We start from the raw sequence: 27,793 nt of genomic DNA, 5'->3' as shown, positions 1-27,793 counted from the left end.
AGATAGGTAACCGGTCGGCCTCGACACAGTGTTGTTTATCCAAACTGAAGGTGCTTCTCGGTCGACTGATTCTGCGGCAGCAGTGCTGTTTATCCAAACTGAAGGTGCTCGCCGGGTGCCTCCACAGTGCTGTTTATCCAAACTGAAGGTATGTCGGCCAAAAAAGAAAAGGAAAAATATCAAGGTATTTGAGAGGTTTTGCGCAGGGCAATTGTATGCTGAATTGAAGGGGCCTCTTTTGTTGCATGATTTCTTGTATTTATAGCACCCCATTCCTTGAGACTGATCATTATCTGGATTGGGAGTCCTTGTCCCGTTTCAACTCTATCTCGAACAAACCTACTCCCACTAGGACTCTGAACTTTCCCCTTTTTCGAGGCTTTATTCTTTGCCGGCCGGGAATCCTGGTCGCACCAAGACTTCCTCGACCCTTTCTGTTTATCTGGACTACTTCTCAGGATAGGACTCGACCGACCCTGCCAACTAGCCCGGGATTTATCACTCGGCCCATAGCATTTGACACAGCCTTGGGCCGAGCACAACCTGCTGCTCAGCCCAACAATATTATTTTGGGCCCAAACACCTTTATATGAAACGCACATTAAAGATACATATCAAAAGTCATTAAGTTTTGTGAAAGTCATAAGCATTGACAAGGCATTCATCACTATGAAACGCATGAGACTCATACCAAGGATTTACTTAACGCGATTGTGACTAGCAACCTCCACTACTTGTGAATATAAGTGAATAACTATTATGTGAAACTCCCTTATACTCTAGCATCAAATTCATGCATGCAAATTAAGTGTCGACCCTCAACCCACACACATAAACAAGTTTTAATAACTTAGATTAGCAAATCACATTCATGCCTTAGGAAACAATAACTGGACGTAAATCAATTCATATAAAACATATAGTCATGGCTTCAAATTCACCTCTAACTAAAAAGAAATTAGTTCCACATGTTCATCATAATTGAAAACCAAATTAACATAAACATTGAACTAAAACTAAGGATAGAATACACCTAGAAACACTCCACACTCCAATGGCATGCACGGCACTCCCTTGGATGACAGATTGCATAAGTCTTCTTCTTCTTCCTTCCTTGCTTGCGGCACTAGGGTGGTGTAGGGTGAATTGTGGTGTTTGATGGCTGAAAGTATGAATGAATGAATGAGTGAATGGATGGGTTGAATGGTGCAACATAGGGTTGTATTTATAGGCTAATTTATGCATAATTTCTGAAGGAAAAAGATTGCACAATCCAATTGGAAAAGGGTTATAGTTTGGCAAAAACCTAAGGGGAAAGGGATACTAACCTGCGGCATTCAATTAGGATCAGGTATAGGCTTCTAGAAAGAATGTTTAGGTCAGATTTCTAGAAGAACAAAGACTAAGGGGTGTGGTACCTTTGTAGGAGAAGGATTACAACTCTTAAACCTCCAAGGAATGGCATATATGCGGCACATAAAGGCTTAGGCTTTTAGAATATGAGTTTATGTGTTTAAATTTATATCTAATCCCTTCTAAATAGCTAGATTTAAGGCACAACCTGATTTGGATAGGATAATATAGGATAATGTTAGATTTAGGAAAGGATAAGGTTGGTTAGGATAGGATAAGATAAGGTTGGATAAGGTTCCTTATTTCTTGCTCTTTCCTTATCTTCTTTGCATTATAACTTTTTTCCCAGATTTGTAGCCTTTTGTAGCCTCTCTTGATTCAATTTCGTCCATCCACATTGCTCCATGGTTAAGCAATCCAATCCATGCCCAAAACCGCTCCAAATAGCTCGAAAATGCACTTTCTTGCTCCTTTTGTCATTAGGACCTAAAAACATACGAAAATAGCTTAAAAGACTTTAATAAGTAGTAATTAACTATCTTTTTGCAAGGAAACAACATAGCTAAGTAGCATAAATATGCTCCTATCAAGGATTCTATAGGCGATTATCAAGGACTTTTCAAAAATTTCACAACCCTTTTGCCGTCTCCTTCAAAAGGAAGTGTCATTCGAGTTCAACGAGGAATGTGAGAAGGCATTCAAACACCTAAAGGAGCAACTTACCTCGGCCCCCATCATAGTTCCACCAGATTGAAGCATACCTTTTGACCTCATGTGTGATGCCTCAGATTATGCATTAGGAGCTATTTTAGCCCAAAGGAAGAACAAGCAACCACATGTCATCTATTATGCATCCCGGACCTTGAATGATGTTCAATTGAACTACTCTACCACTGAAAAATAAATTCTTGCTGTTGTGTTTGCTTTAGATAAGTTTTGTTCTTATTTACTTGGCACTAAAGTTATTGTTTATTCTGACCATGCAGCGTTGAAGTACTTATTCACCAAGAAGGAGGCCAAACCAAGGCTAATTCGCTGGATGCTCCTCCTCCAAGAGTTCGATATTGAAATTAGAGTGGTAGCTGACCACTTGAGCCGTTTGGTGCATAATGAGGAGTCCTTACCCATCCAAGAGACATTCCCAGATGAACAGCTGCTATCCATTGAGTTAAGTGAGCCATAGTATGCCAATTTGGTGAATTATTTGGTGTCTAAACAAGTTCCAAGCACCCTAAACAAGCACCAACGTTATAAACTAAAAAAGGATGCACAATTTTATGTGTGGGATGACCCATATTTGTGGAAATATTGCTCTGATCAGATTCTTCTAGGTGTGTGCATGATTTTGAGTTTAATTCAATTTTAACTTTTTGTCACACTTATGCATGTAAGGGTCATTTTGGCACACAACGCACATCCCTTAAAGTGTTAGAATGTGGATTTTATTGGCCTACAATCTTTAAGGATGCTAGAACTTTTTGTATGACTTGTGATCATTGTCAAAGAATGGGCAATATAGGTGCAAATGATCAAATGTCACAGACCCTTATTTTCTATGTTTGGGGTATTGACTTCATGGGTCCTTTTCCTTCTTCATATGGATTTACTTATATTTTGCTTGTGGTTAATTATATCTAGAAATGGGTGGAAGCAAAAGCCACCCGTACTAATGATTCTAGAGTGGTTGCAGATTTCATCAAAACTAACATCTTCTCTAGATTTGGGATGCCTAGAGTGCTCATAAGTGATAGAGGGTCTCATTTTTGTAATCGCACCATTGACGCGCTGCTCAAGAAATATAATGTCACACATAAGGTTTCAACACCTTATCATCCTCAAACAAATGGCCAAGCCAAGGTTTCAAATAGAGAAATCAAGCAGATTTTGGAGAAGACCGTTAAGCCAACAAGAAAGGATTGGAGCTTGGGTTTAGAGGATACACTGTGGGGATCGTACGGCCTACAAAACACCCATTAGAATGTCCCTATTTCAGCTTATCTATGGCAAACCATGCCATTTTCCCGTGGAATTAGAACACAAGGCGCATTGGGCTGTCAAAACATTCAACATAGACATAGATGTGGCTGGAATTCATAGAAAGCTTCCATTAAATGAACTTGAAGAGATAGGCACGAGGCTTATGAGAATGCTTGAATTTACAAGGAGAAGACAAAGGCATTCCATGACAAGATGAATCGGAGCAAGACATTTTCCATAGGGCAGAAAGTGCTACTTTTCAATTCCTGCCTTCGTTTGTTTCCCGGTAGGTTACGTTCTAAATGGATTGGTCCTTTTGTTATTACTAATGTTTTTCCTTATGGTGCAGTCCAAATTCAAAGCTTAAGGAACAGCCAAGAATTCAAGGTGGATAGGCATTATTTAAAGCCATACTATAAGAATGTCGAGAGGCAGGTTGTGGAGGATGTGCCCCTCCATGCCGTGGGCTCTAATGGAGCTTAAAAAGAGGTATCGTCCGGCTAGAAGACGTTAAAGCGAGTGCTTCTTGGGAGGCAACCCATGCATTTGAATAAAGAAGACCTAGGAATCTCCAACAATCCATAACCAGATTTGCGTTCCAAAACCCTACTCTTTATTGGTTTTACTTTGCCATGATAGTAGTGTTTGTTAGTTGTGTTGTTTTGATGGTTTGAGTATGAGTCTTTGTTTGAAACATTGAAGACAATGTTTGGATTAAGTGTGGGGGGGGGGGGGGTAAACAAGCTGTTTTGGCATGATTTTCGTGGGATTTTATAACCTATCACTTCTAATGTTGTTTCTCACTGTTTTTAAGTGTTTTTAGTGTGTTTTGAAGTGTTTTAATGTGTTTTGACCAGAAAATAGGAAAATTTAAAAATAAAAAAATTTGAAAAACAGTTTTGAAAAACCCAAAAGAGTTGTTTTTGTGTGTTTGTTTGTGTCTTAGGGTACCTTCCAACACAATGATGAGGATTTGGTTTTTAATTGCATGACTATTAAAGAAAGTTACAAACATGGATAGAGGTTTGATTTGCTCTTTAGTTTATGCTTAGTTGTGATAAGAGCATATTTATGCGACTTAATTATCTTGTTTTCTTGCATTTACATAGTTAGTTTCCATTTATTATAGTGATTTAAGCTATTTTCGTGTGTTTGTAGGTTTAAATGACAAAGTTGGCAAGAAAGTGCATTTTGGAGCTATTTGGAGCAGTTTTGGGCATGGAATGGATAGCTTGCATATAGAGCAAGGTGGATGGACGAATTTGAAGATCAAGAGAGGCTAGGAATGTGATTAACATCTGGAAGAATTAAATTGAAGACTTGGAAGATAAGGAATCAGCTACAAAGAAGGAACATTATCCAAATTACCTTATCTTATCCAAGCCTTATCCAACCTTATCTTATCTTATCCTATCCTAATCTTTTCCTACCTTAATTCCAGCTGCAAAGAGGACTCCTTTTCACTTTAGAACACCTAAATATCAGGTTCTAGAAGCCCTATTTTCGTGCCCTAAGTTTATGCCACATGTAACCCTTCAAGAAGTTTTAGAATCTACCACAAGGACCATTCCTTGTCCTCCCTGGAATTTGATTGAATGTGACCTTGTTCTCTAGTGATTTGGAATTCCTCTCCTTTTCAGCCCAATTTTATGCCTTCCCTTCACCCTATACATACATGATGCCGCAACATTCATAAACCACCACCCCTTACCATAATTTGACACCACACCTGGAGTCGTGCTTGCCATTCAAAACGTTGGATTGTTGGAGCGTTTCCAGGTGTATTCCATTCTTTGTTTTCAATGTTTAATTTAATTATCTTTGTTTTGCGAGCATGAGGAACTAAATTCGTTTCAGTTAGAGGTGAATTCAAAGTCATGAACATATATGTGATATGAATTGATTTCATCCAATTATTGTTTCATAAATCGTGAATGCAATTTGCTTAACTGCTTGATTGATAACTTATTCTTGTATGTTGATTAAGGAGGCCTACTTAGTTTGCATGCATGAATTTGATGCTAGAATATAAGGGAGTTTCACGTAATAGTTATTCACTTATATTCACAAGTAGTGGAAGTCACTAGTCATGATTGTGTTAAGTGAATCCTTGCCTGGAGTCTCATGCGTTTCATAGTGATGAATGCCTTGTCAATGCTTATGATTTTCATAGAACTTAGTTGTGCGATGCAATTACCTTGGGGCATTGTCATTCATGGTTTAAAGGAATAATAACTGGAAATCGATTTGTATGCATGTGTGTCATGTGTGAAGAAGGACCCTCTAATTAGCCATTCACCCATATTTCACCCAATTTTGTCCAAATTGTTTAGAGTCTTTAAATCTGTTTGTTTTTACTTTAATTTCATCCAAATCAATCTCCCCTTTAATTAAGTTTGTTAGATTAGTTAGAAACGTGTTCAAATCTGTCCAATTTAGTGTTTTGAGTCTTACTAGTCTAAAATTCATCCAAATAACTTCTTAGAGTCTGTTTCGAGTCAATTTAACTTATTTTGTGTGTTTTGAGTCTATTTAGCTTGTTTTGAGTTGTTAGAGTCTAGTTTTCTGCTTTTGAGTCTAATTTAGTGTTTTAGAGTTTAATTTGAGTAGATTAGCATCCCTTCTAATCCCCGGTCTAAAACGATCCCTACTTTCATATACTACAATCATAGGGTTTTAATTTGAGTGTTAGGATATTTCACATCAAGTTGTAGTTGTTGTTTATGAATTCACATGTAATCACAAAGAAAAAATCAGTTTTTGTAACATGCTTGAAGGAAGGAACTCAAACTAACACTACAACCCTGAGAGACTTGAGCCTAAACTTTGTTTGGAGAGTTATTAATCTGTGATTTCTTGTTTTCTAAAGTCGTTGCATGATCTCATTATTTCTTTGGTTGGTTGCTACTTAGAATGCGTTTCATCATTATAGTTACAAATACTAGAACTCATGCCCATTTCATTTAAAGCATGATATTGAGTTCATAACATACAATAAGATGCACTTGTTTAGTTAAACCAAAGCCAAAAAGCCTTACCCTTTGCATATGTATTGTAGGTTTAACCCCTTTTGATAGGAGCATATTTATGCAACTTAATTAGTTTGTTTTCTTGCATTTATGTTGTTGGTTCTGTGTTATTTTAGTATTTTAAGCTATTTTCGTGTGTTTGTAGGTCCAAATGGTTAAAGCGGCAAGAAAGTGCAATTTGGAGCAGTTTTGGGCTTGGAATGGTTAGCACATGCTTGGAGCAAGGTGGATTGACGAGATTGAAGACCAAAGGAGAATCTACTAAAGAGATGGAAGAAATTGATTCAAGATTTGGAAGAAAAGGAATCAGCTAGAAAGAAGGAAACATGAGTCAAATTTCCTTACTTTGACTTTGCTTCCCTAATCTTTTCCTACCTAAGTTCCAGCTACCAAAGAGGGTCCCTAATTAATTTAGGACACTTAAATATAAGTTCTAGAAGCCTTAATCCCAGCCAAAGAGGGATGCCGCACCACCTTACCCTTTTCCTTTCCTTTGCCGTGCAAGGCATCCTCTTTTCCCTTTCCCTTGTCCTTGCCGCAACTTTTCTATCCCTTTTCCCTTGGGATTCTGACTTTAATTACCCTTTTCCTTGAGGATTTGGGGTCTAAATCTTTCCTAAAACATTTAATTAAAGCCATGATCCTTTCCTTAAAATATTCACCTTGTGCCGCACTCATTCACACATCCATACAATCACATACACAATTCTAAACGATTCTCTTCACACACACAACCGCACCAACCATTCAGCCATCATTGTTCATACATAATTCCACACCCTACCAATCATCATACTACCCTACCATTCATCCATCCTTGACCATAATAGACCATAACCCAAATTCAGCCATTCCATACCCTCATGCCGCATTCTAGCAAGGAAGAAAGAGAAGAGGAATAGCCTTGGACCTTTTTGCCATTCAAGTTGGATTGTTGGAATATTTTTAGGTGTAATCTATCTTTTGTTTTCAATGTTTAATTTAAATTCTCTTTGTTTTGCTATGAACATGAGAGGCTAAACTTGTTTTAGCTAGAGGAGACTTTGAAACCATGATTATATTTGCAATATGAATTGATTAATTCTAGTTGTGATTTCATAAATTGTGAATGCAATTTACTTAACTATTTGATTAAGAACTTATTCTTGTATGTTGATTAAGGAGACCTACTTAGTTTGCATGCATGAATTTGATGCTAGAATATAAGGGAGTTTCACATAATCGTTACAAATTTATGTTCACAAGTAGTGAAGGTTGCTAGTCACACTCGTGTTAAGTTAAATTCCTAGCACGAGTATCATGATGTCATAGTTACGAATGCCTTGTCAATGCTCATGATTTTCATAAAAGCTTAATGATCTTTGCTTGTGTCTCTATTATGTAGTTCATGTATGGAACTTGGGAAGAATAATTTGGTTGCCGATGCGTTGTCCGTCCAATTCAATGATTTAATGAAAATCTGAGGGTTAATTAGTGATGTCACAGTTAATCTGGGGCATTGAGGTTCATGGTTTATTGAAAAAGCAATTGGAAATCAATTTGTAGGCAAGTGTGTCATGTGTGGAGAAGGACCCTCTAGCTAGCTAATCACCCATCCATTTACCTAATTTCGTGCCAAACTTTGTTTAAGTCTTTAAGTTACTTGTTTTTACTTTAAATTCGTCAAAAACCCAATCCCCTTTACTTTGTTGTGTCAAATTAGTTTGAATCTGTCCAAATTGTGTTTTTAAGTGTTTTGAGTCAAAACCAATTCAAGTTTCGTCCAAAGTAAGTCCTAGAGTATGTTTTGAGTCTATTTGATTGTTTTGTGTTGTTTTGAGTCTTTTTAGTTTGTTTTGAGTCATATAAGTCTAGTTAAGAGTCTTTGAGTTTAGTTAAGTGTTTTTAAGTCTAGTTTTGTATTTTTGAGACAGTTTTTAGTAAATTAGCAATCCCTCCTAATCTCCAGCCTAGAACGATCCCTACTTTTTCATATACTACAATTGTCAAAATGAGGGTTTAATTTGTGTGCTAGTTTATAACACATCACCTTTGAGCCTTATTTAGCCTATTTTCTTTGTTAGCCATATTATCCTTACCCAGCCTAGAATAGGACTATCCACACCCTTGTTCTTAAAGAATAGTGGAGCATGACTTAAAAGGAATTCCTTTTGATCAACATTTTGTAGAAAAACAAGTGTGGGGGAAGGGTTTTCATTGAAAAAAGAAGAAAAATGTGAAAAAGAAAAGAAAAAGAAGAAAAAGAGTTGAGAAATAAGTGAGAATGAACTCACAAGTATTGGTTGTTGAAGAAATGGTCCAAAAGTTTGAATTTGACCCTAAGTGTTACATGAACTTTCCCCTTGTGTTTAAGTTAGTTTCTGCCATCAAAAGTGAATTCTAAGTGTCAATTTCATTACTTTGCTTACTATTGCTTTAAGAACCCTTGTTATCCTGACCTTTCTTTGTTAGCCAATACCTTAGCCCCGTTGCAACCCTTAGACTTCTATCTTGATTGTTATGTGTTTCAATATGTGGAGTTTGAAATGGGTATCAGCATATAGAATCCCTGGCTCTCGCTTTTAAGTAGTAGCATTCCTTTCATGAGATCATATACATGTTCATATTAATAATTCCATAAAATGCTTTCTTTGTTATAACATATGTGAGTGCTAGTCTACATGTTTACATCAATCTTCTCAGATATACTTAGTATAGGGAGTGTAGTAAAAAAATCTATGTGAAAATAGAGAGTATATCCAGTGAGGAATTGAGGGAATTCTCGAAGGCATGTTACTACATTCAAAATGTTGTTTTAATTGATTAAATGTGAGCTAGTAAGTGGTAACTATGGTTTAGCGTTTGTTTAAGTGTAAAGAGAACTAAAATCTGTGGGAGTAGTGATTTTTAATATGTCATGTTCATTGGAAATCCCTGAGATAAATGTTGGAAGGTATAGATTGTGTTTTGTTTGTTTTGTTTTGCTTGAGGACTAGCAAAAGCTAAGTGTGGGGGAATTTGATAGAAGCATATTTATACGACTTAGTTAGCTTGTTTTCTTGCATCTATGTTGTTAGTTCCTAGTTATTTTAGTATTTTTAAACTATTTTCGTGTGTTTGTAGGTCCAATTGGCTATAGTGGCAATAAAGTGCAAATTGGAGCATTTCGGAGCAGTTTTGGGCTTGGAATGGGTAGCACATGCTTGGAGCAAGGTGGATGGACGAAATTGAAGACCAAAGGAGGCTAGGAATCTGCTAAAGAGATGGAAGAAATTAATTCAAGATTTGGAAGAAAAGGAATCAGCTACAAAAAAGGAAACATGAGTCAAACCTCCTTATTTTGACTTAGTCAATCCTAATCTTTTCCTACTTATGTTCTAGCTATCAAAGGGGTTCCTAATCAATTTAGGACACTTAAAAATATGTTCTAGAAGCCTAAATCTCATTCCCAAACTCAATGTCGCAACTTCCTTCCCTTTCCTTCTCCTTGTCGTGCAAGGCAGAACCTTTCCTTTTCCTATTTCCTATTTTCTGTCCTTGCTACACCCTTCTTCCCTTTTCCTTTGGGATTCTAACTTTAATTACCTTTTTCCTTGAGGACTTGGGGTCCAAATCTTTCCCAAAACATTTAATTAAAGTCATGATTTTTTGCCCTAAAATGTATACATTCTGCCGCACCCATTCACACATCCATATAATCACATACACAATTATGAGCCATTCATCCATTCTCTCCACACACACACAGCTGCACCAACCATTCAACCATCATCATTCATACATAATTCCGCACCCTACCAATCATCATACTACCCTACCATTCATCCATCCTTGACCATAATAGACCATAACCCAAATTCAGCCATTCCATACCCTTATGCCGCATCCTAGCAAGGAAGAAAGAGAGGAGGAGCAGCCTTGGACATTTTTGCCATTCAAGTTGGATTGTTGGAATATTTTTAGGTGTAATCTATCTTTTGTTTTCAATGTTTAATTTAAATTCTCTTTGTTTTGCTATGAACATGAGAGGCTAAACTTGTTTTAGCTAGAGGAGACTTTGAAACCATGATTATATTTGCGATATGAATTGATTAATTCCAGTTGTGATTTCATAAATTGTGAATGCAATTTACTTAACTGTTTGATTAAGAACTTATTCTTGTATGTTGATTAAGGAGGCCTACTTAGTTTGCATGCATGAATTTGATGCTAGAATATAAGGGAGTTTCACATAATCATTACAAACTTATATTCACAAGTAATGAAGGTTGCTGGTCACAATCATGTTAAGTTAAATTCCTGGCATGAGTATCATGATGTCATAGTTACGAATGCCTTGTCAATGCTTATGATTTTCACAAAGCTTAATTATCTTTGCTTGTGTCTCTATTATGCAGTTTATGTAGGGAACTTGGGAAGAATAATTTGGTTGCCGATGCATTGTCCATCCAATTCAATGACTTGAGGAAAATTTGAGGGTTAATTAGTGATGTCACGGTTAATCTGGGGCATTGAGGTTCATAGTTTATTGAAAAAGCAACTGGAAATCAAATTGTATGCAAGTGTGTCATGTGCGAAGAAGGACCCTCTAGCTAGTTTATCAGCCATTAATTCACCAAATTCGTATTCCTTTAGTTTGTTACTCAAATCTGTTTGTTTAGACTTTAAATTCGTCAAAAACCCAATCCCCCTTACTTTGTTGCGTCAAATTAGTTAGAATATGTCCTAATTTGTGTTTTGAGTCAAAACCGATTCAATTTTCGTCCAAAGTAAGTCCTAGAGTCTGTTTTGAGTCTATTTCATTGTTTTGTGATGCTTTGAGTCTTTTTAGTTTGTTTTGAGTTCTTTGAGTCTAGTTAAGTGTTTTTAAGCCTAATTTGTGTTTTTGAGTCAGTTTTAAGTAGATTAGCAATCCCTCCTAATCCTCGGCCTGGAACGATCCCTACTTACATCTTTATTACAATTGTCAATAAGAGGGTTTAATTTGAGTGCTATCTTTTATCACATCAAAGTTCTCGTGTGAGTTCCCAAAAACAAAATCGTGAGGGCATGGTAGGGGCCCAAATCGGACAATATCGTGCTACAGTAGAGTCAAGCCCAGGATGTGGTGGGGGCGCAGGCGGGGATGTGACATATACTATGCTAAACAGCAAAATTTATGTTCATGTAATTACCAAATTGCTCATATTTTTTATTTGAGTTCAGTTTTGGTGAAGGAGTTGAAATAATAATTTCCTAGAGTTTTGGTTGACAATCAGAATATAATTAATAAATAGATTAGATATGTATTATGACTTTTTGCATTGAGACGTTTTTAATAGAAAGTTCTCTTTCTTTTTTTAATTCTCCTAATGAGAAATTAGTTAAATTAATTTTTTTTTATCTTATTTATTAAAAAAGTCGTTTAATGGAGATTAATGAAATTAAATTCCTATATTATAGGCAGTTATTCGCTAATCTACCTTACGCCTCTACATAAATGGATTTATATTAATGACACGGAAATTAAATAAATAGAAAATTATTGAGGTGATAATTGGTTAAAGCACTTTAATCAACTCTTTAAAGGGAATAAATGTTTAATCTTAAACCAATAGAAAAATTGTAGGGCATATAACAATAAAAAAATGGCAGCAAACTCTTTCCATTGAGCCTTTAGTTTCTTACATGGCATTGAATCATTTGAATGTAAGGCCTTATGTGACACAACCCAACCGAAATCAAGGTGTGTTGGCTGTTACGTAAGGGTCACGTAGCCATGTGCACAGTGCGGAAGGAAAAATAATAATAAAAGTACGAATAAATAAAAACCAAACTACTAAATAAGCTAGTTAAAGTAACACACTAGTGTGAGACTAAGTGTGATAAACATAATCAGAGCACAAAAAGCCTAAGTGCAGTCCAAAAGAACGAATACTAATTACACAACACTCAAAGGTGATCCTACATTTGTGATGTTCTGTCAGAACCACCGTCAAGTCCTCGTGAGCCACCAAAGTGCTTCTAACTAGAACCTGGAGGGGCGCAAAACAGAAAGTGTGAGTGGGCAAAAACAAAGCTTTTCAAAATCATTTCAATCTCAAAAGTTCTAACCCTTCTCTGTAAATCCGTATAACTTCCCAGAAAATAGAATATATAAATATATCACAACCATGCTCAGAGTATCAACATTCACAAATATGTATGTATGTAAGCCATGTCAACTAACTCAGCATATGATGTAAGTAACCCATGCAATGTCAATCAATGCAAAATATATGTGAGCCGGAGTCACCTAATGTGACCTGTACAGCTGAATCTAGAGCTCAAACCCACAACTCAATCACTACACCTGCACATGAGTCGGAACCACCTAAAGTGGTCTGTACGACATGACTGACTGTAAATAAATAAGCTTGAGTGCTACGATCACGTGAAGACTGTGCGAATAATCGCGGGTCACCTACGAGTCGGAACCACCTAAAGTGGTCTGTACGACAGGACTGTGCACCTAACTTAGATCCAAGATGAGCGTGTGGTGTGGGAGGTGAACATCATGTGAAGGACTGTGCCCTACTCTGGGTGGGAGCACTAACACCGGGGTGAAGGTTTATGAGCTCTCAATGCATCTCACATAACTACTAATTCACAACCATAATCTATAAACTTACCTGGCACTTACCTATGCGTCCGCAACACCAATCATAAATATATGCAACTACTAATGCATAAATAAAATAGGCAAAGACTAGGCATGGCATTTAAAACATATAAACATTCAATTTCATTTTCTGGGAAAATTCTCAAGTTTATAGGTATATACGGAAAATCAAAAGCCTACTCACTGGTATGTGGAAATGTCGTAACCCCTGAGCCTTGAGTGACTGCGCTCGTCCTTCGGATAGGTCTCACCTATATGCGAAACAACTATAAAAACGTCAATTTAAGCACACAACCAAAACTAGGTAATAACTTCTCAAACAATGCTCAAATGAGGTGTTTGAATACACCAACGTGATCTACTCAACCTGACGAACATTCCCATATTTTTAAAATAATTTTCTGACCTCCCACGTGCCGCCACACACCGGCCACGCGCGGGCGTGTGCCTAGCACACTTGTGGCAACCCTAATGGTGTTAGGGAATATTTGGTCCAAAAATGGAATATACCGTTATATATACCTGACACCGTTAGTAACGCTGTTAGTGTATTCAGTCAAAGTTGAAGAAATATTCCTTGTCTTCTCCCGCGAGTCTCGCCAGTCGCCGCCGTCCGCCATTGTCAGCGCCGCCGTCTGCAACTCGAATTCTTGCCGGAAACTGGAAAATTTTCAAAACTTCATATCTTCTTCATTTCTCAACCAAAATCCATGAAATTTATACCAAAATGAAGCTTACAACGAGTACAACAAAATCTTACCACTTTCAAGTCCTGAAATTCACGGAATCTCACCGGAAAAACCACAAAATTCCGGCCAAACCTGCAACTCGCCACTCATGGCCTTCCCGACATCCAATTTCTTCCAAAATGCTTCTTCGAGCTTCGTTCTATGACCTTAGAAACTTCTAAAAACCCCACGATCACGTGTGCATGAACAATGCACAAAATCGGGGTTCCCTGGTTCTCAAGTTTTTGAGGGTTTCACGTCCAAAAATTGGTATGGATGAGTTCCTGAGCTTGCTAGGAGTCCAAAACCCACCTTTAAACCTTCGATCCATTCGTGGATAGTTGTCTTCGAAATGGTTCGTACACTTTGTAAAGAAAATGGAAGAAGTTCGAGAGAGAAGAGAGAGAGAAAGGTCACGGGAGTGTATGGTGTGGGTGTGTGTGTGTGTTCTGTAGAGTCAACCACCAAAAACAACAAAACAACACCCCCAAAATGGCAAATAACCACCAAGGGAAAAATCGTCATTTCACACCTACAGTACAAATAATTCGGGACAGGTTGTCACATTATGTTGTCAAATATGACAACATGTGTCAAATCCATTTAATAATTTTTAATAAATGTTATTTTGCGTTGCAAGTATTTGATTGTTTATCTCAATAATTGAACTTCACAAGAGATTTAAAAATTTATAGAGTGATACTATTATTTAACATATCGAGTGAAATAAAAAATTGTATAAAATGCTAAATTGCTACATAGACCAACAAATATCATTTTAAAATTTTAAATTTGACATTACCCTTAAAAATGCTCTAATTTTCTCAATTTTTTATTTTCGAGACCACTTTATTTGAAAGGTAAAATTTCAGTAACAGCCGTGATAAAAACCCTTTACAAAATAATACCGGACACTGAAAATATACAAGAAAAATAAAGCACAAGATCCATTGCCATTCACCTCTCTCCCCCTTACGTGCTCGCACACTCCTTCCCTAACCAGCAAAATCCCCACTTTCGTTCCCGCAGCGAGAGATAATTAGGGCAAATACAGATCCCCAAGATTGGGAAATGGAAGAAAATCGCGTGCAATTGTTGCAATGCGGTTGCTGATTGATCGAATCCATTGAGGTCGGAAGCTGTACTGGAATTTGATCCACTGATTGATGCTCTTCGGCCGAGCCCTGGTTCCAAGACACCGCCCATGGATTCGTTCTGGAGCCACAATGTGGCACCGGACTCATGGGATTTCCTCATCGCTGTCTACTTCGCTTTCGGATTTTTCGTTGCTCGCCTCTTCTTTGACAGATTTATCTTTCGCGTAAGATTTCGAGTTATTTGTAGCCATTTCAAGTAGCTTAAGATTTAGGTTTCTGTTGAATTTTCTATGAAAGTTGGTGGGGTTCTGTTTGGCTTCTAAGAAAATTGAGGAAAAAGAAAAATAAAACGAAAATCTTGAATGGTATTATCACTTTATCTTGTCCTGCTTTGCTTTCTTGTCTTTTACTAGCATTTTCTTCTTTTTTTTTGTTGTTGAAGAATTGTTTTTTAAGTTTTAAACTGCTATCCTAGTTAGATTGGCGCTTTTGTTTATTGGACTCAATTGACTTTTAGTTTCTAAGCTACGCATTCCAAGAATCGAAGTCGGTCTTTTAATGGTTGAGAAAGAATCTTAACATAATGGTCTTTTAGTGGGTGAGCAGAGCAGATATGTTATTTATTTTGGTGATCTGCTTGAATTAGTGTAGTAATTTCAGTTATTTGGAAGCACAAAAAAACTGCCCTGTTTGAGGATTATATAGTTAGTGGTCGTTTGTGGGGGAAATCTTGTTCTGATTTTCGAAGAATTTGAGGTTTAGAGGATTTATCAAATCCGCGATATTGGTTGTGAGGTTTATTATGAAATTGGTTTTATGATGGAATGTTCAAGGTTCTGATAGTGCAAGTTTCTGGTCAGGCATCTGGAAATGGTGATTTTCATGGCCCTTAAACTTGGTAGTAGCTTAACCTTGTCCTGATGTCAATAAAAGTTGAGATTTGCGCTGAGTTGTTAGATTTGGTCCTTTGGAGTATAGGTTGACTAGTTACATATTAACTTGCTGATGGCTGGCCGTTCAAGGTTTTGTACTGCAAGTTTTGGTGTAGCATCTGAAGGGGGTGCTGGTGTTGGACCCTTAACTTGTAGATGTTTAAGGTGAAATAGATGATGCCCTTGGAATTGTTGACTGGTTTTCCAAGTGTTGGTAATATAGGCTGTTTACACGCTTTTATGTTGGCCTCATCCCAATGTTTGGTGCTTAATTTCTTTCTAGAGTCAAGACTGAGTTCTGCAGCATATCCTAGGAGAACTAATGTTTTCGTGTTCTGTAGGGATATAAAACAATGTACTCTATTCTTGAGATATGAAAAAAATGATCTTCCTTTTATTCTGACATTTATTTTCACCATGGTAACAGAGCAACATGCTCGTTGTAACTTCAAGTGTGCCCCTCTAAACATTATCTTACCTTGAAGGCTTAAACTATAGCCGCCCACCCCCACCACATCATCTGTAGCTAGAATGCAGCTTTACCACATTTATATGTTTTCACAAATTCATAAATGAATGCAAAAAAAAGTGATTTTCAAATTGAAATATATGAACAAAGTGTCAGTCTTAGGCAAACGGTATGACACTACCTGGAACACATGCTTAATTTGATTGTGAAATTAGCAACAGTGTTCGTGTAGAAAAAAAAGAATATATATAGTTCAAAAGTGTTGAGATCTTAGGTTAAACTATAACCTTATCTTACCTTAAAACTATATCCCTCATACTACAATATTTATGTTTTTCCTTTCTGCTTTTCAGAAAATTTCTGTCTGGTTGTTGAGGAAGGGATCTGCTCCATTGAAGCTTGATATGGCCACACGGGCAAAGATTGTAAAATGTTCAGAGTCAATGTGGAAGCTAACATACTATGCCACTGTTGAAGCATGCATTCTCAGCATAGGCTACCATGAGCCTTGGTTCAGAGATACAAAAGAGTACTTTAAAGGCTGGCCAAACCAAGAGCTGGGGTGAGTGATTCACATGGTTGGGCTTAATAGTCCTAAAACTCTCACTACTGGTTAGATAACCATTTTTTTTTTTTAAATTGCTGAAGATGGGTCAGCCATGTCTTTAATTTTGCATGAACGTTTGGAATGACTTGAATATGTAAAACTCAAGATCTATGTGAGTTGAGTTTTACAGATGTAGTAGGCCAAAATTGTCTATTCTGACTCTTTATCATTTCTCATTTCAGGCTTCCCCTAAAGCTTTTCTATATGTGTCAGTTGGGATTCTACAGCTACAGCATTGCTGCCCTCCTTACATGGGAGACTCGAAGGAAGGATTTCTCAGTGATGATGTCTCACCATGTAATTACTGTTCTTCTAATTGGGATCTCATACATAACAAGGTATATTTCAGGTTTTCTGCAAGCACTAATGTCAGTACTGCAAAGAAAAACTTTTTAGCTGTGTTTTTTTTTTTGGTGATGTGAAGGACCTCATGCAATTATTTTCTTTCATGTTATTGTCCACTTTCAGCTTTTTTCGGATTGGCTCAATCATTCTTGCCCTGCACGACGGAAGTGACGTATTTATGGAAACTGCCAAGGTTTTCAAGTATTCTGAGAAGGAGCTCGCGGCAAGTGTGTTCTTTGGGTTTTTTGCTGTTTCGTGGGTCATACTGCGGTTAATATTCTTCCCCTTCTGGGTCATAAGCGCGTCAAGGTCTGCTTTCTTGGTAAATCATTTATTAAACCGCATTTACATGTATGGTGGCACCTCCAACTTACTGTTCTTATGGTTGATATTTTCCAGCTATAATCTTTGTGACTGCTTGGATCTATCGAAGCCCTCCCACAAAGCTCTGTATTATGCATTCAATACAATGTTACTGACGCTTTTTGTGTTCCACATATACTGGTGGGTTATGATTTGCTCAATGATAAGGAGACAGCTGAACAATAGAGGAAAAGTTGGAGAAGATATTAGATCAGGTAAACCATATATTCTGCTTGAAAGTTTAATTTTTACAAAGTCGTATATGGCTTATGGAATTTATTTTGTGAAGCACATTATGATATTTTAGAAAGTATACTTTCTCTGCCACTCTCTCTCATTAATCCAGTAATGGCTGGAAGCATTTAGTCAGTTTCTTCCGTAAAAGACACTTTGATAATAAGTGTGGCTTGATATTTAAGAACACCACTTAGCATAAAAAGTCCACATGTTACTAGTCTTTTTGGAACATGGTAAATTTGGGGCGTACATTACCTATATTATAATTCAATGGCTGCTTAGAGTTTGTTTTAGTTGTTACTACATGGGTTGTTTAAGGAAATTTGATCAGGGTCCAGGGAACTGATCCAGGGTTGGTGGCTAAGGCTACACATATTGAATTAAAATATTCATGAGTGCTACTAGTCCTAGTAATTTAATTTTCACTTTATCTATAGTTGTTTGGTATGGCTTGTCCCAAACGACCTGGTGGTTCTCGGCTCATGCTGCAAATAGCTTGTCGACAAATGGGGATATGGCTAGGCAATGCTACTTTTTCCGACTTTTCTTTCCTGACCTAATGTAAAACAATATAGTTGATTACATTAGAAAAGGAACACGATATTAAAGAACCCAATGTGAGCATGCATGTAAAAAACTGTAAAGTTGGGTTTTGTCATTGTCCTATGGCTGATACGTTTTGCTCTCCCCAGAGTCCCAGACCAAGTATTGGTGAAAGCTCTTCCCATAATCTAAGCTAAGGATTTTGGTTTGATGGCCACATTTCAAATTATGTCGCTGTATTGTGAGAATATTCATTGTACTTGGAATAACCATTTTGTGTTCTTTAAACCAACTGTATATTGTTAGGTTTTTTGGCTCATCAAAGTGTCCTAGTTGGTTTAGGATTGTTTTAGGGAAAATTAGAGGTATACCGATTCTTGTCCTAGAGGGTTTAGGAAAGAATTTCAGTTTTCCTTATTCAATTTAGGTTTGGATTTCTAGAAGTCTATTTGGATTTGGATAAGTGTATTTTCCTAATCCACTTAGAATAGAAATTCAATTAGCCTTGGAACATGTAAACCGAACCTATGCCTATAAATAGGTTGCAGCAGAGAAATCACAGCTGGATGTGAGCAAAAGTTCTGCCGAACTAGTATAAGTCTTGTGTTTTCTAAGTTTTCTATATTTGCTAGTTTAGTCTATTGCCGTTGGTTAATTAAAAAACAAGGTCTAGTGTGCGGTTTTTTAATAAATGGTATCAAGAGCTAGGTTCAAGGTGTTCTACGATGTCAAAAGGGAAGATGAATGCGGATCTAGGACTTGCGTTAAAGCCCTTTGATGGCAAGGATGACTTCACGGACTAGAAAGGATGATAAAGAACGTACTGATACAGCAGGATTTGGATGATGCACTCGATGGTGAGAAACCGGTAAACATGACAGAAGCAGCATGGACTAAGGTTCTCAAGAAGGCCAAGAGTTCCATCTCACAAGATCAGTTCGGTCACACATCACCGAAAAAATGACTGCCTAGGAAGCATGGAAAAAGTTGGAGAATGTTTATGTGGGTAAAATCATGTCCAATAAACTTTTTCTAAAGGATGAACTATTCAGGCTTCAACTAGAAGGAGGTGATATTGAAGATCACGTATGCAGGTTCTAGAATTGCATAGCTAATCTTCAGAAGGTCGAAGAAACTTACAAAGATGATGATATGGCTATCATCTTGCTGAGGTCCCTACATTGGTCTTTCAAGCACTTTCGAACAACTCTAATGTTTGGAAAAGAGTCCCTGAAGCTTGAAGACGTAATTCAAGCTCTTTAGTCATATGCTAAATTGGATGATAGAACTGAAAGCTCTCAAGGCCTTTATGCCAAAGGCAAGGAGAGGGGGCGGGAAAAGACAAAGGAAGAGAAAACCGGCAACAGAGGTAGGTCAAAATCCAAGAAGAAAAAGGAAAAGAATGAAGGTTGCTTCGAATGTGGTTCAGCCGATCATTGGAAGAACTGCAAGATTTGGAAAGAGAAGAAAGCCAAGATGGAAGGAAGCTTAGGTTCAGCTAATGCAGTCACCGAGCATGAGAGTGACGGGAAGCTTCTTTCAGTAACATCGGGCTCCAAGGCTTTCACAAATTGGATTTTGGATACCAGATGCACTGTTCATATGTGTGCAGTAAGAGAATGGTTCGATACTTACAAGGAAGTCGGCAGTGGGGAAGTCTTAATGGGGGACGATTCTTCATGTCTTGTAAGAGGAATTGACACTGTTCGAAACAGAATGTTCGATGGAATGATACGAGCTTTGGGAACATTAGGTATGTCCCTAGACTAAGAAAGAATTTGATTTCCTTGTGTACGGTAGATGAGGCTGGTTATGGGTACAAGTCTAAAAAAAAGAAGACTCAGGGTAATCAAAGGATCGCTAGTGGTAATGGAGGTGACGTACTACCCAATAAGTTGTATAAGTTAACTGGGACCACTATAGTCGGGGGAGCAACTGTTTCTGTAAATCAGAGTATAGAAGACAAGACTGAACTCTGGCATCATAGGCTCGGGCACACAAGCCAGAAGGGGTTGCAAGAATTACACAAGCAAGGCCTGTTGGAAGGCGTGTCATCTTGCAAACCGGACTTTTGTGAATACTGTGTTCTCAAGAAGCAAAGAAAGGTATCATTCGCAAGTAGCAATGCATATAACCGAAGCAAGGAGCAACTCAACTATATTCACTCAGATGTTTGGGGCCCTGCACCAACTAAATCAAATGGTGGAGCCAGGTATTTTGTTACTTTCATGGATGGTTTTTCTAGGAAGGTTTGGGTTTATTTCAAGGAATGGAAAACAGAAACCGAGAATCAAACTGGAAGAAAGTAGTAGAGAAGTGACAATGGAGGTGAATATACAAGTAATGAGTTTACCGATTACTGCAAGCAGGAAGGCATCATAAGGCACTTCACGGTAAAGAAGAATCCCCAACAAAATGGAGCTACTGAGAGGATGAACCGAACTTTCATTGAAAGAGAGAGGAGCATGCAATTTCATGCAGGATTGCCTAATAGTTTTTGGGCAGAGGCTGTTAATCATGCAAGTTATTTGATTAACAAATCTATTCCAAGCTCATGGTGTTCGGCTGTAGTGCTTATGCACATATTCCAAGTGATGAAAGGTCCAAGCTCAAACCAAAGTCTACACATTCCATATTCTTAGATTTTGATAAAGGAGTTAAGGGTTTCAAGATTTGGGATATCAACAACAGGAAAAAGGTTGTCAGCCGAGATGTTGTCTTTGATGAGACAACCATGCCTCTGAATAAAGTCGAGAGCAGTAGGGAGAAGAAGGATGATGCTGAAATTGAAGTAACAAAGATTCCGTTAATGAGTTCAAAAGAAGAAGCTCAAGTGGAGCAAATCAAGCAAGAGGCCGAATCTGATGGTTTTGAGGAAGAAGAAGAGCATCAGCATCATTCACCAGTTAGGAATCAGGTGGAGCAAGAAACAGAGCAGATTGAAGGCACTCTAATCCACCAGACATCCGAAAGGTTTCGAACTCCAACCAACAATCCACTTGCATTCCAGAGATGCATAGCATTACACAAACCTAATTGGAACAAGAAGAAATTTGACAGGTTTGGGTTTGATCAAGACGAAGTTAATTAGGCTCTTAACATTAGTCAAGGAGATCCGACTACTTATCAAGAAACTATAGCAAGTGATGAGCGACATAGTTGGATAAGTGCTATGACAGAAGAAATGGAGTCTCTTTACAAGAACTCTGTTTGGGAGTTGGTTCCTAAGCCCAAAGACAGAAAGCTAGTTGGATGCAAGTGGGTATTTAGGAAAAAGGAAGGACTAAATGAACAAGATGTCGTGAGATTCAAAGCAAGGCTCATGGCTAAGGGGTACTCACAAAAGGAAAGGGTGAATTATGATGAGATCTTTTCACCTGTAGCCAAGCATACTTCTATCAGATTGCTTTTAGCAATGGTAGCTCAACATGATGTGGAGATTGAGCAAATGGATGTGAAGACAACGTTTCTTCATGGGGATCTAAAGGAGACGACTTTCATGGCTCAACCAGAATGGTTTGTTGAAAATGGGAAAGAGAACCTACTATGTCAGCTAAGGAAGTCCCTGTATGGCCTGAAACAATCTCCAAGGCAGTGGTACAAGAGGTTTGATTTCTTCATGCTATAAATCAATTTTAGAAGATGTTTATATGACTGTTGCATGTACTATCATGTGTTCCAAGATGGAATGATCATATTGCTATTGCTATATGTGGATGACATGCTAATTACTCGTCAAGACAAGTCTAAAATTCAAGACTTGAAGAAGATGTTGAGCGAGGAGTTTGACATGAAGGATCTAGGTGCTCCACAGAAGAATCCTTGACATGGAAATTCAAAGAGATAGGATTGCTGGAAGGATCTGGATTTCACAAGCCAAGTATATTCAGAAGGTTCTTGAGAAGTTCAACATGCAAGAAGCAAAGGTAGTTTCAACTGCTTTGGCGGCTCACTTCATGTTAAGTGGGCAACATTGTCCTAAGTCCGAGGAAGAGCAACAAGTAATGGAGAAGGTGCCTTATGCTAATGTCGTGTGTTGCCTTATGTGTGCAATGGTATGCACACGTCCTGACATAGCTCAAGCAATCAGTGTCGTTTCTAGATACATGGCAAATCTAGGAAAGCAACATTGGGATGCAGTCAAGTGGATTTTGCGTTATTTTAAAGGTTCTTGGCGACAAAGAATTATGTTTGAGAAGCAAAAAGAAAATGCAGGGGTGTTAGGATATGGGGATGTTGATTATGCAAGGGGCTTGGACAAGAGAAGGTTAACTTCTAGTTATGCGTTTACATGCGCAGGAGGACCAATCAGTTGGAGGGCACTACTGCAACCAATTACAGCTTTGTCGACCATAGAGGCATAGTATATTGCATTGGCCGAAGTTGGAAAGGAAGCAATTTGGCTTAGTGGCTTGGTAAGTCAAATGGGAATCACTCAAGATTGTGTGAAGCTGAAGTGTGATAGTCAAAGTGCCATTGACTTGGCAAAGAATCAGGTTTTTTCTGGAAGATCAAAGCACATTGAAGCAAGGTATCACAGAATCAGAGATTGGGTGGAGTCTAAGGAGATTTGGATTGAAAAGATTCATACGGATGACAATGTCGCAGATTTCCTTACAAAGATAGTGTTGGCCAAGAAGTTCAAGCATTGCTTGAACTTGATCAATCTCGTTGATTGATTAAAGTGGAGCACCTCCTTACTTGAGGTGCAATGAGGCAAGAAGAAGATTGTCAAGGTGAAGACTCTTGAAGATTTCCAAAGGTTGAAAGATATTATGGGGTGCAACGATCAAGACTTGGTTTGACTCACCAAGGTGGAGATTGTTAGGTTTTTTGGCTCGTCAAAGTGTCCTAATTGGTTTAGGATTGTTTTAGGGAAAATTAGAGGTATACCGATTCTTGTCCTACAGGGTTTAGGAAAGAATTTCAGTTTTTCTTATTCAATTTAGGTTTGGATTTTAGAAGTCTATTTGGATTTGGATAGGTGTATTTTCCTAATCCACTTAGAATAGGAATTCAATTAGCCTTGGGACATGTAAGCCGAACCTATGCCTATAAATAGGTTGTGGCAAGGCATAGATCTGTGAGAGAAAAAACTATGACAGCCGAGACGAGAGAGGAGATTAGTTCTAGGGTTTTGCAAAAGTTTTGTAATTCTCTATTATTAATCAAAGGACCTAGAGAAATCACAACTAGACGTAGGCAAAAGTTCTGCCGAACCATTATAAGTCTTGTGTGTTTCTAAGTTTTCTATATTTGCTAGTTTAGTCTATTGCCGTTGGTTGCATTAAAGAACAAGGTCTAGTATGCGGTTTTTCAATTTATTTCACATCTACGTTAATGCACGACGCAACACATTTTAGAAGTGAAAACTGATGTCTCTTTAGTGATTGGATTTTTCTCCCCTATTCTAAAGATTGTTTTTCTGCATGTTTACAGATTCAGAGGACGATGATTAGGCGGAAGATTTCGAAGTTCTTTTTTTTTTTTTTTTTTTTTGTGTGTGGCTGTGCTAGTATGATGAGGAGACTGCTTTTGACATGGTTTATCGCTGCACTCTAAAATGTTCATTATCTGTAGGAAGGGCTTTGATAATTTCTTCCATCTACAAATTTTCTATGATGATTCTAATGTGTAGTCGTATGGAGGTAGGAACATGGAGCATGTCTCATGATATATTTGTTTGCCTTTCCCGGTGGAGTGTTTGTTAACCTTTCCGGTGTATAAATAGAAGGCAATTCTTGTATAATTCTTCTCTGGATAATCACTTGTTTCGACTTGGCCTTTGTATTGAGAAATGAAAGGTATTCACAATATAGAAAAGAGAAAATTTCTATGGTATGCTATGTGATTTGATTCAAGACCTCCCTCCTGTGTGGTAGTGCATCGAACTCTTATTTCTCTCTTCTATTTTTTTCTCCATCTGTAATGGAAAAACAAGAATAGAAACATTTCCAAGGGGACCCTTTGCTTTGCCATCTTCAGTTTATGTTGCGTAATTTGTTTGTTTTTCCCATAAAGATTAAAGATTGTTGTTATGTCCCAATTCCACATGCTTGCTTTTTATGCACAATTCAACTTCTTGCATTTTCCACTATATTTTGATTGATAATAAAACCTTCACTTTGGGGAGGCTCTCAAATTAAAAAAATTCGGCAATATGTCAATCAGATTGTGTGATTTGATCCGCCTCTGGACAGACAAAAATACGACTGAAATATTCCGTCTCCAAGTGCTTTTAGGTCCAGTTTGGTATTGTTTTTTATTTTTTTATTTTTTTTATTTTTTTTTCCAAAAACCGTTTCACTTTGAAGTTGAGCAGTAAAAAGTGTTTAGTGCTTCTTTTAAAAGCAATGACCTCCACACATTAGCTTTTAAAAGCATCTTGTAGTTTGCTTTTAAAAGTTGCTTTACAAAAAAGCAGAGTTGAGCCTTTAGAATATTTTTAATTCCTGTAATAAGCTTATTAATTCTAAACAATGACATTATTTATCCTTCAAGACATTACTTTTGCATTGCTTTTTATAATCATATCAGTTTTAAAAATACAGTTTATCAAACGCTTAACTGCTTTATTTTGCAATTAATTATTTCTAGAAGCATAAAAAAATCAATTTATTGAAAAAGCACAACAATCCCAAATTGATCCTTAAAAGGCTTAAAGCAATTTTTGGAAACAACAAATGGTTTCGGCAAGGTTTGGTGGAAGCACTTCGAAGTGCTTCTTAAAACTTTCAATCCGCTTCTAATTAATAAATGCATTTATGAGTATAAGTGATCATTCGTGAAATACAGAGTGTATTGAGCATAAGGGTTTTTTAGAGATCCGCTCTCAAACAGGCTGTTATTAGGTTTTGAAAGAGAGGTGTTAAAAATAGCAGACGCACGCAACCACCAAAAACAAAACTGACGCCAATGCAAATATAATGCTTGAGCTTGGCTTCCAATGTATTGACTGTTGATGATGGAGTGGGCTATGAGTAACGTTTTTACACCTCCAATCCAATCCAATCCATGTGAATTGTTACAGTTAGATAATTCCCTTGCTTACGGAAGTGATGGAAAATCCGAGTACAATCAGGGTGCCGATGGCAAGCGCTTGTGGGATGTGTAGAGGGTGATGGTGGAGATGTTTAAACAGTTAGATACTTCATGCTGCAGTACAAGGGGAAGTACGGCGGACGAAGAACTCGAATGGAGGAACACCGGAATGATTGGCTTGTCACCAGCAAAGTGCGACTTTTTGTAGACAATCATGATACAGATTCCACACAGAACATGTGGCCATTTCCATCAAGGTAAAGTCATGCAGGGATATGCATACGTTCTTACTCATCCGGGAATCCCCTCAATTGTAAGTTTCTAAATTTGATTTACCCTCTCTCAAGTAAGAAAGTTGACATCTTGGTAAGCGCTTTGCTTGTGCTTGTTTAGCGGATATAAAATATGAGATTTAGGAGGTTATGGAGTTCGGATTCTTGTAGTTATGAGAGCACAAAGCTGTTTAAACAGAAAAAGTTAACTTTCTTAGGATTTGGGTCTGATGTTGCCCAAGTGAACTTGTCTTTAACTGATTACTTTAGCTACATTAGGTATTAAAATTTGTTTATCTGATTGTCCTCATGACAGTTTTATGCCTACTTCTTCGATTGGGGCATGAAAGAGGAGATCAGTGAACTCGTTGCAATCAGGTCAAGGAACCGGATCAGACCTGACAGTGTCCTGCGTATTCTAGCTTCTGCTGCAGATCTTATGTAGCTTCCATATATGAGAAAATCATAATTAAGATTGGTCCAAGGTATGATGTTGGGAACCTACCAAATTGCAACTTCTGGAAATGACTACCGCGTGTGGGAGAAAAAGCATGTGCCCTTGTTGGAATGAAAACTAACTACAACTTCTGTATTACAGGTGTCTTATATGCTTATTATTGAGGAAAAACAAATAGTAGTCCTCAACCGAAAATGAAAATTCGATTCATTAAGGCCCCAATGAGGTTAGTACAAGAAAGTTAATTCAATTTACGTGTAGAATTTCTCTGGAAGCAACCATTTGGCCAAGTCAGGTTAGTGTTAATGTTGTCTGGTTTGATTCTGATAGGAGCATATTTATGCGTCTTAGTTAGCTTGTTTTCTTGCATTTATGTTGTTAGTTCCTAGTTATTTTAGTATTTTAAGCTATTTTCGTGTGTTTATAGGTCCAAAGGGCTAAAGAGGCAAGAAAGTGCATTTTGGTGCATTTTGGAGCAGTTTTGAGCTTGGAATGGATAGCACATGCATGGAGCAAGGTGAATGGACGAAATTGAAGTTCAAGAAGGGCTAAGAATATGCTAAAGAGATGGAAGAAATTAATTTAAGACTTGGAAGAAAAGGAATCAGCTACAAAGAAGGAAACATGAGTCAAACTTCCTTATTTTGTCTTAGTCAATCATAATCTTTTCCTACTTAATTTCCTGCTACAAGGAGGATCCCTATTTAATTTAGGACACCTAAATATATGTTTCTAGAAGTCCTAATCCCATTCCTAAAAGGAGCCGCACCTTTTTCTTCTAGAAAACCAAATCCTTGCCGTGCAAACCTCTTTCCCTTTCTTTCCTGGATCTGCCACATATCACTTACCCTTTTCCTCTTGGGATTTTGATTTGTTACCCTTTCCTTGGAGGATTTGGAGTCTTAAACCTTTCTCAATTTAATTCCAATCGTGCCCTTCCTTCCCAGATACAAAAGAGCCTTGCCACACCAAAGGGGGGAGCCATTCACTACTATTCATACTTTCAGCCATTCTTTCATGCAATTCATCACTCAAACCTTCACCACCTTGTGTCGCAGCAAAGAAGAAGAAGAAGGAGGACCCTGGGACGTGCTTGCCATTCAAGCTTGAATTGTTGGAGTGTTTCTAGGTGTATTCAATATTTTGTTTTCAATGTTTAAGTTTAATTATCTTTGTTTTGCGAACATGAGCAGCTAAACTTGTTTTAGCTAGAGGAGACTTTGAAACTATGATTATATTTGCAATATGAATTGATTAATTCCAGTTGTGATTTCATAAATCGTGAATGCAATTTACTTAACTGTTGGATTAAGAACTTATTCTTGTATGTTGATTAAGGAGGCCTACTTAGTTTGCATGCATGAATTTGATACTAGAATATAAGGGAGTTTCACATAATCGTTACAAACTTATATTCACAAGTAGTGAAGATCGCTAGTCACGATCGTGTTAAGTTAAATTCCTAGCATGAGTATCATGATGTCATAGTTACGAATGCCCTGTCAATGCTTATGATTTTCACAGAGCTTAATGATCTTTGCTTGTGTCTCTATTATGCAGTTCATGTAGGGAACTTGGGAAGAATAATTTGGTTGCCGATGCATTGTCTGTCCAATTCAATGACTTAAGGAAAATCTGAGGGTTAATCAGTGATAACACGGTTAATCTGGGGTGTTGATATTCATGGTTTATTGGAAAAGCAACTGGAAATCGATTTGTATGCA

At 37.6% G+C, this 27,793-nt stretch overlaps 1 protein-coding gene across 1 annotated transcript; it reads left to right on the top strand.

The window, feature by feature from the left end:
• The first annotated feature begins 14,614 nt into the window (after window positions 1-14,614).
• LOC103942228 (ceramide synthase LOH2) lies at window positions 14,615-24,140 on the top strand. The gene is made up of 6 exons (XM_048577044.1): window positions 14,615-15,027; window positions 16,558-16,766; window positions 16,994-17,149; window positions 17,280-17,465; window positions 17,556-17,734; window positions 23,739-24,140. Exons 1-6 carry the CDS (start codon window positions 14,911-14,913, stop codon window positions 23,756-23,758), a joined length of 867 nt encoding a protein of 288 aa, XP_048433001.1. The 5' UTR covers window positions 14,615-14,910; the 3' UTR covers window positions 23,759-24,140.
• Window positions 24,141-27,793: the final 3,653 nt, after the last annotated feature.

The sequence above is a fragment of a genome, unplaced genomic scaffold (genome assembly GCF_019419815.1).
Source record: "Pyrus x bretschneideri cultivar Hongxiangsu unplaced genomic scaffold, Pyrus_bretschneideri_v1 Contig96, whole genome shotgun sequence".
NCBI lineage: Eukaryota > Viridiplantae > Streptophyta > Magnoliopsida > Rosales > Rosaceae > Pyrus > Pyrus x bretschneideri.
This window is presented reverse-complemented; position numbering and strand designations above follow the sequence as displayed.

Excerpts from the sequence above, each read along its gene's own strand:
- LOC103942228 (XM_048577044.1), top strand. The coding sequence starts at position 14,911 with ATGGATTCGTTCTGGAGCCACAATGTGGCACCGGACTCATGGGATTTC. Across the intron at positions 15,028-16,557 it reads TTGACAGATTTATCTTTCGC|AAAATTTCTGTCTGGTTGTT; the intron begins GTAAGATTTCGA and ends TCTGCTTTTCAG. Across the intron at positions 17,735-23,738 it reads TGGAGAAGATATTAGATCAG|ATTCAGAGGACGATGATTAG; the intron begins GTAAACCATATA and ends GCATGTTTACAG.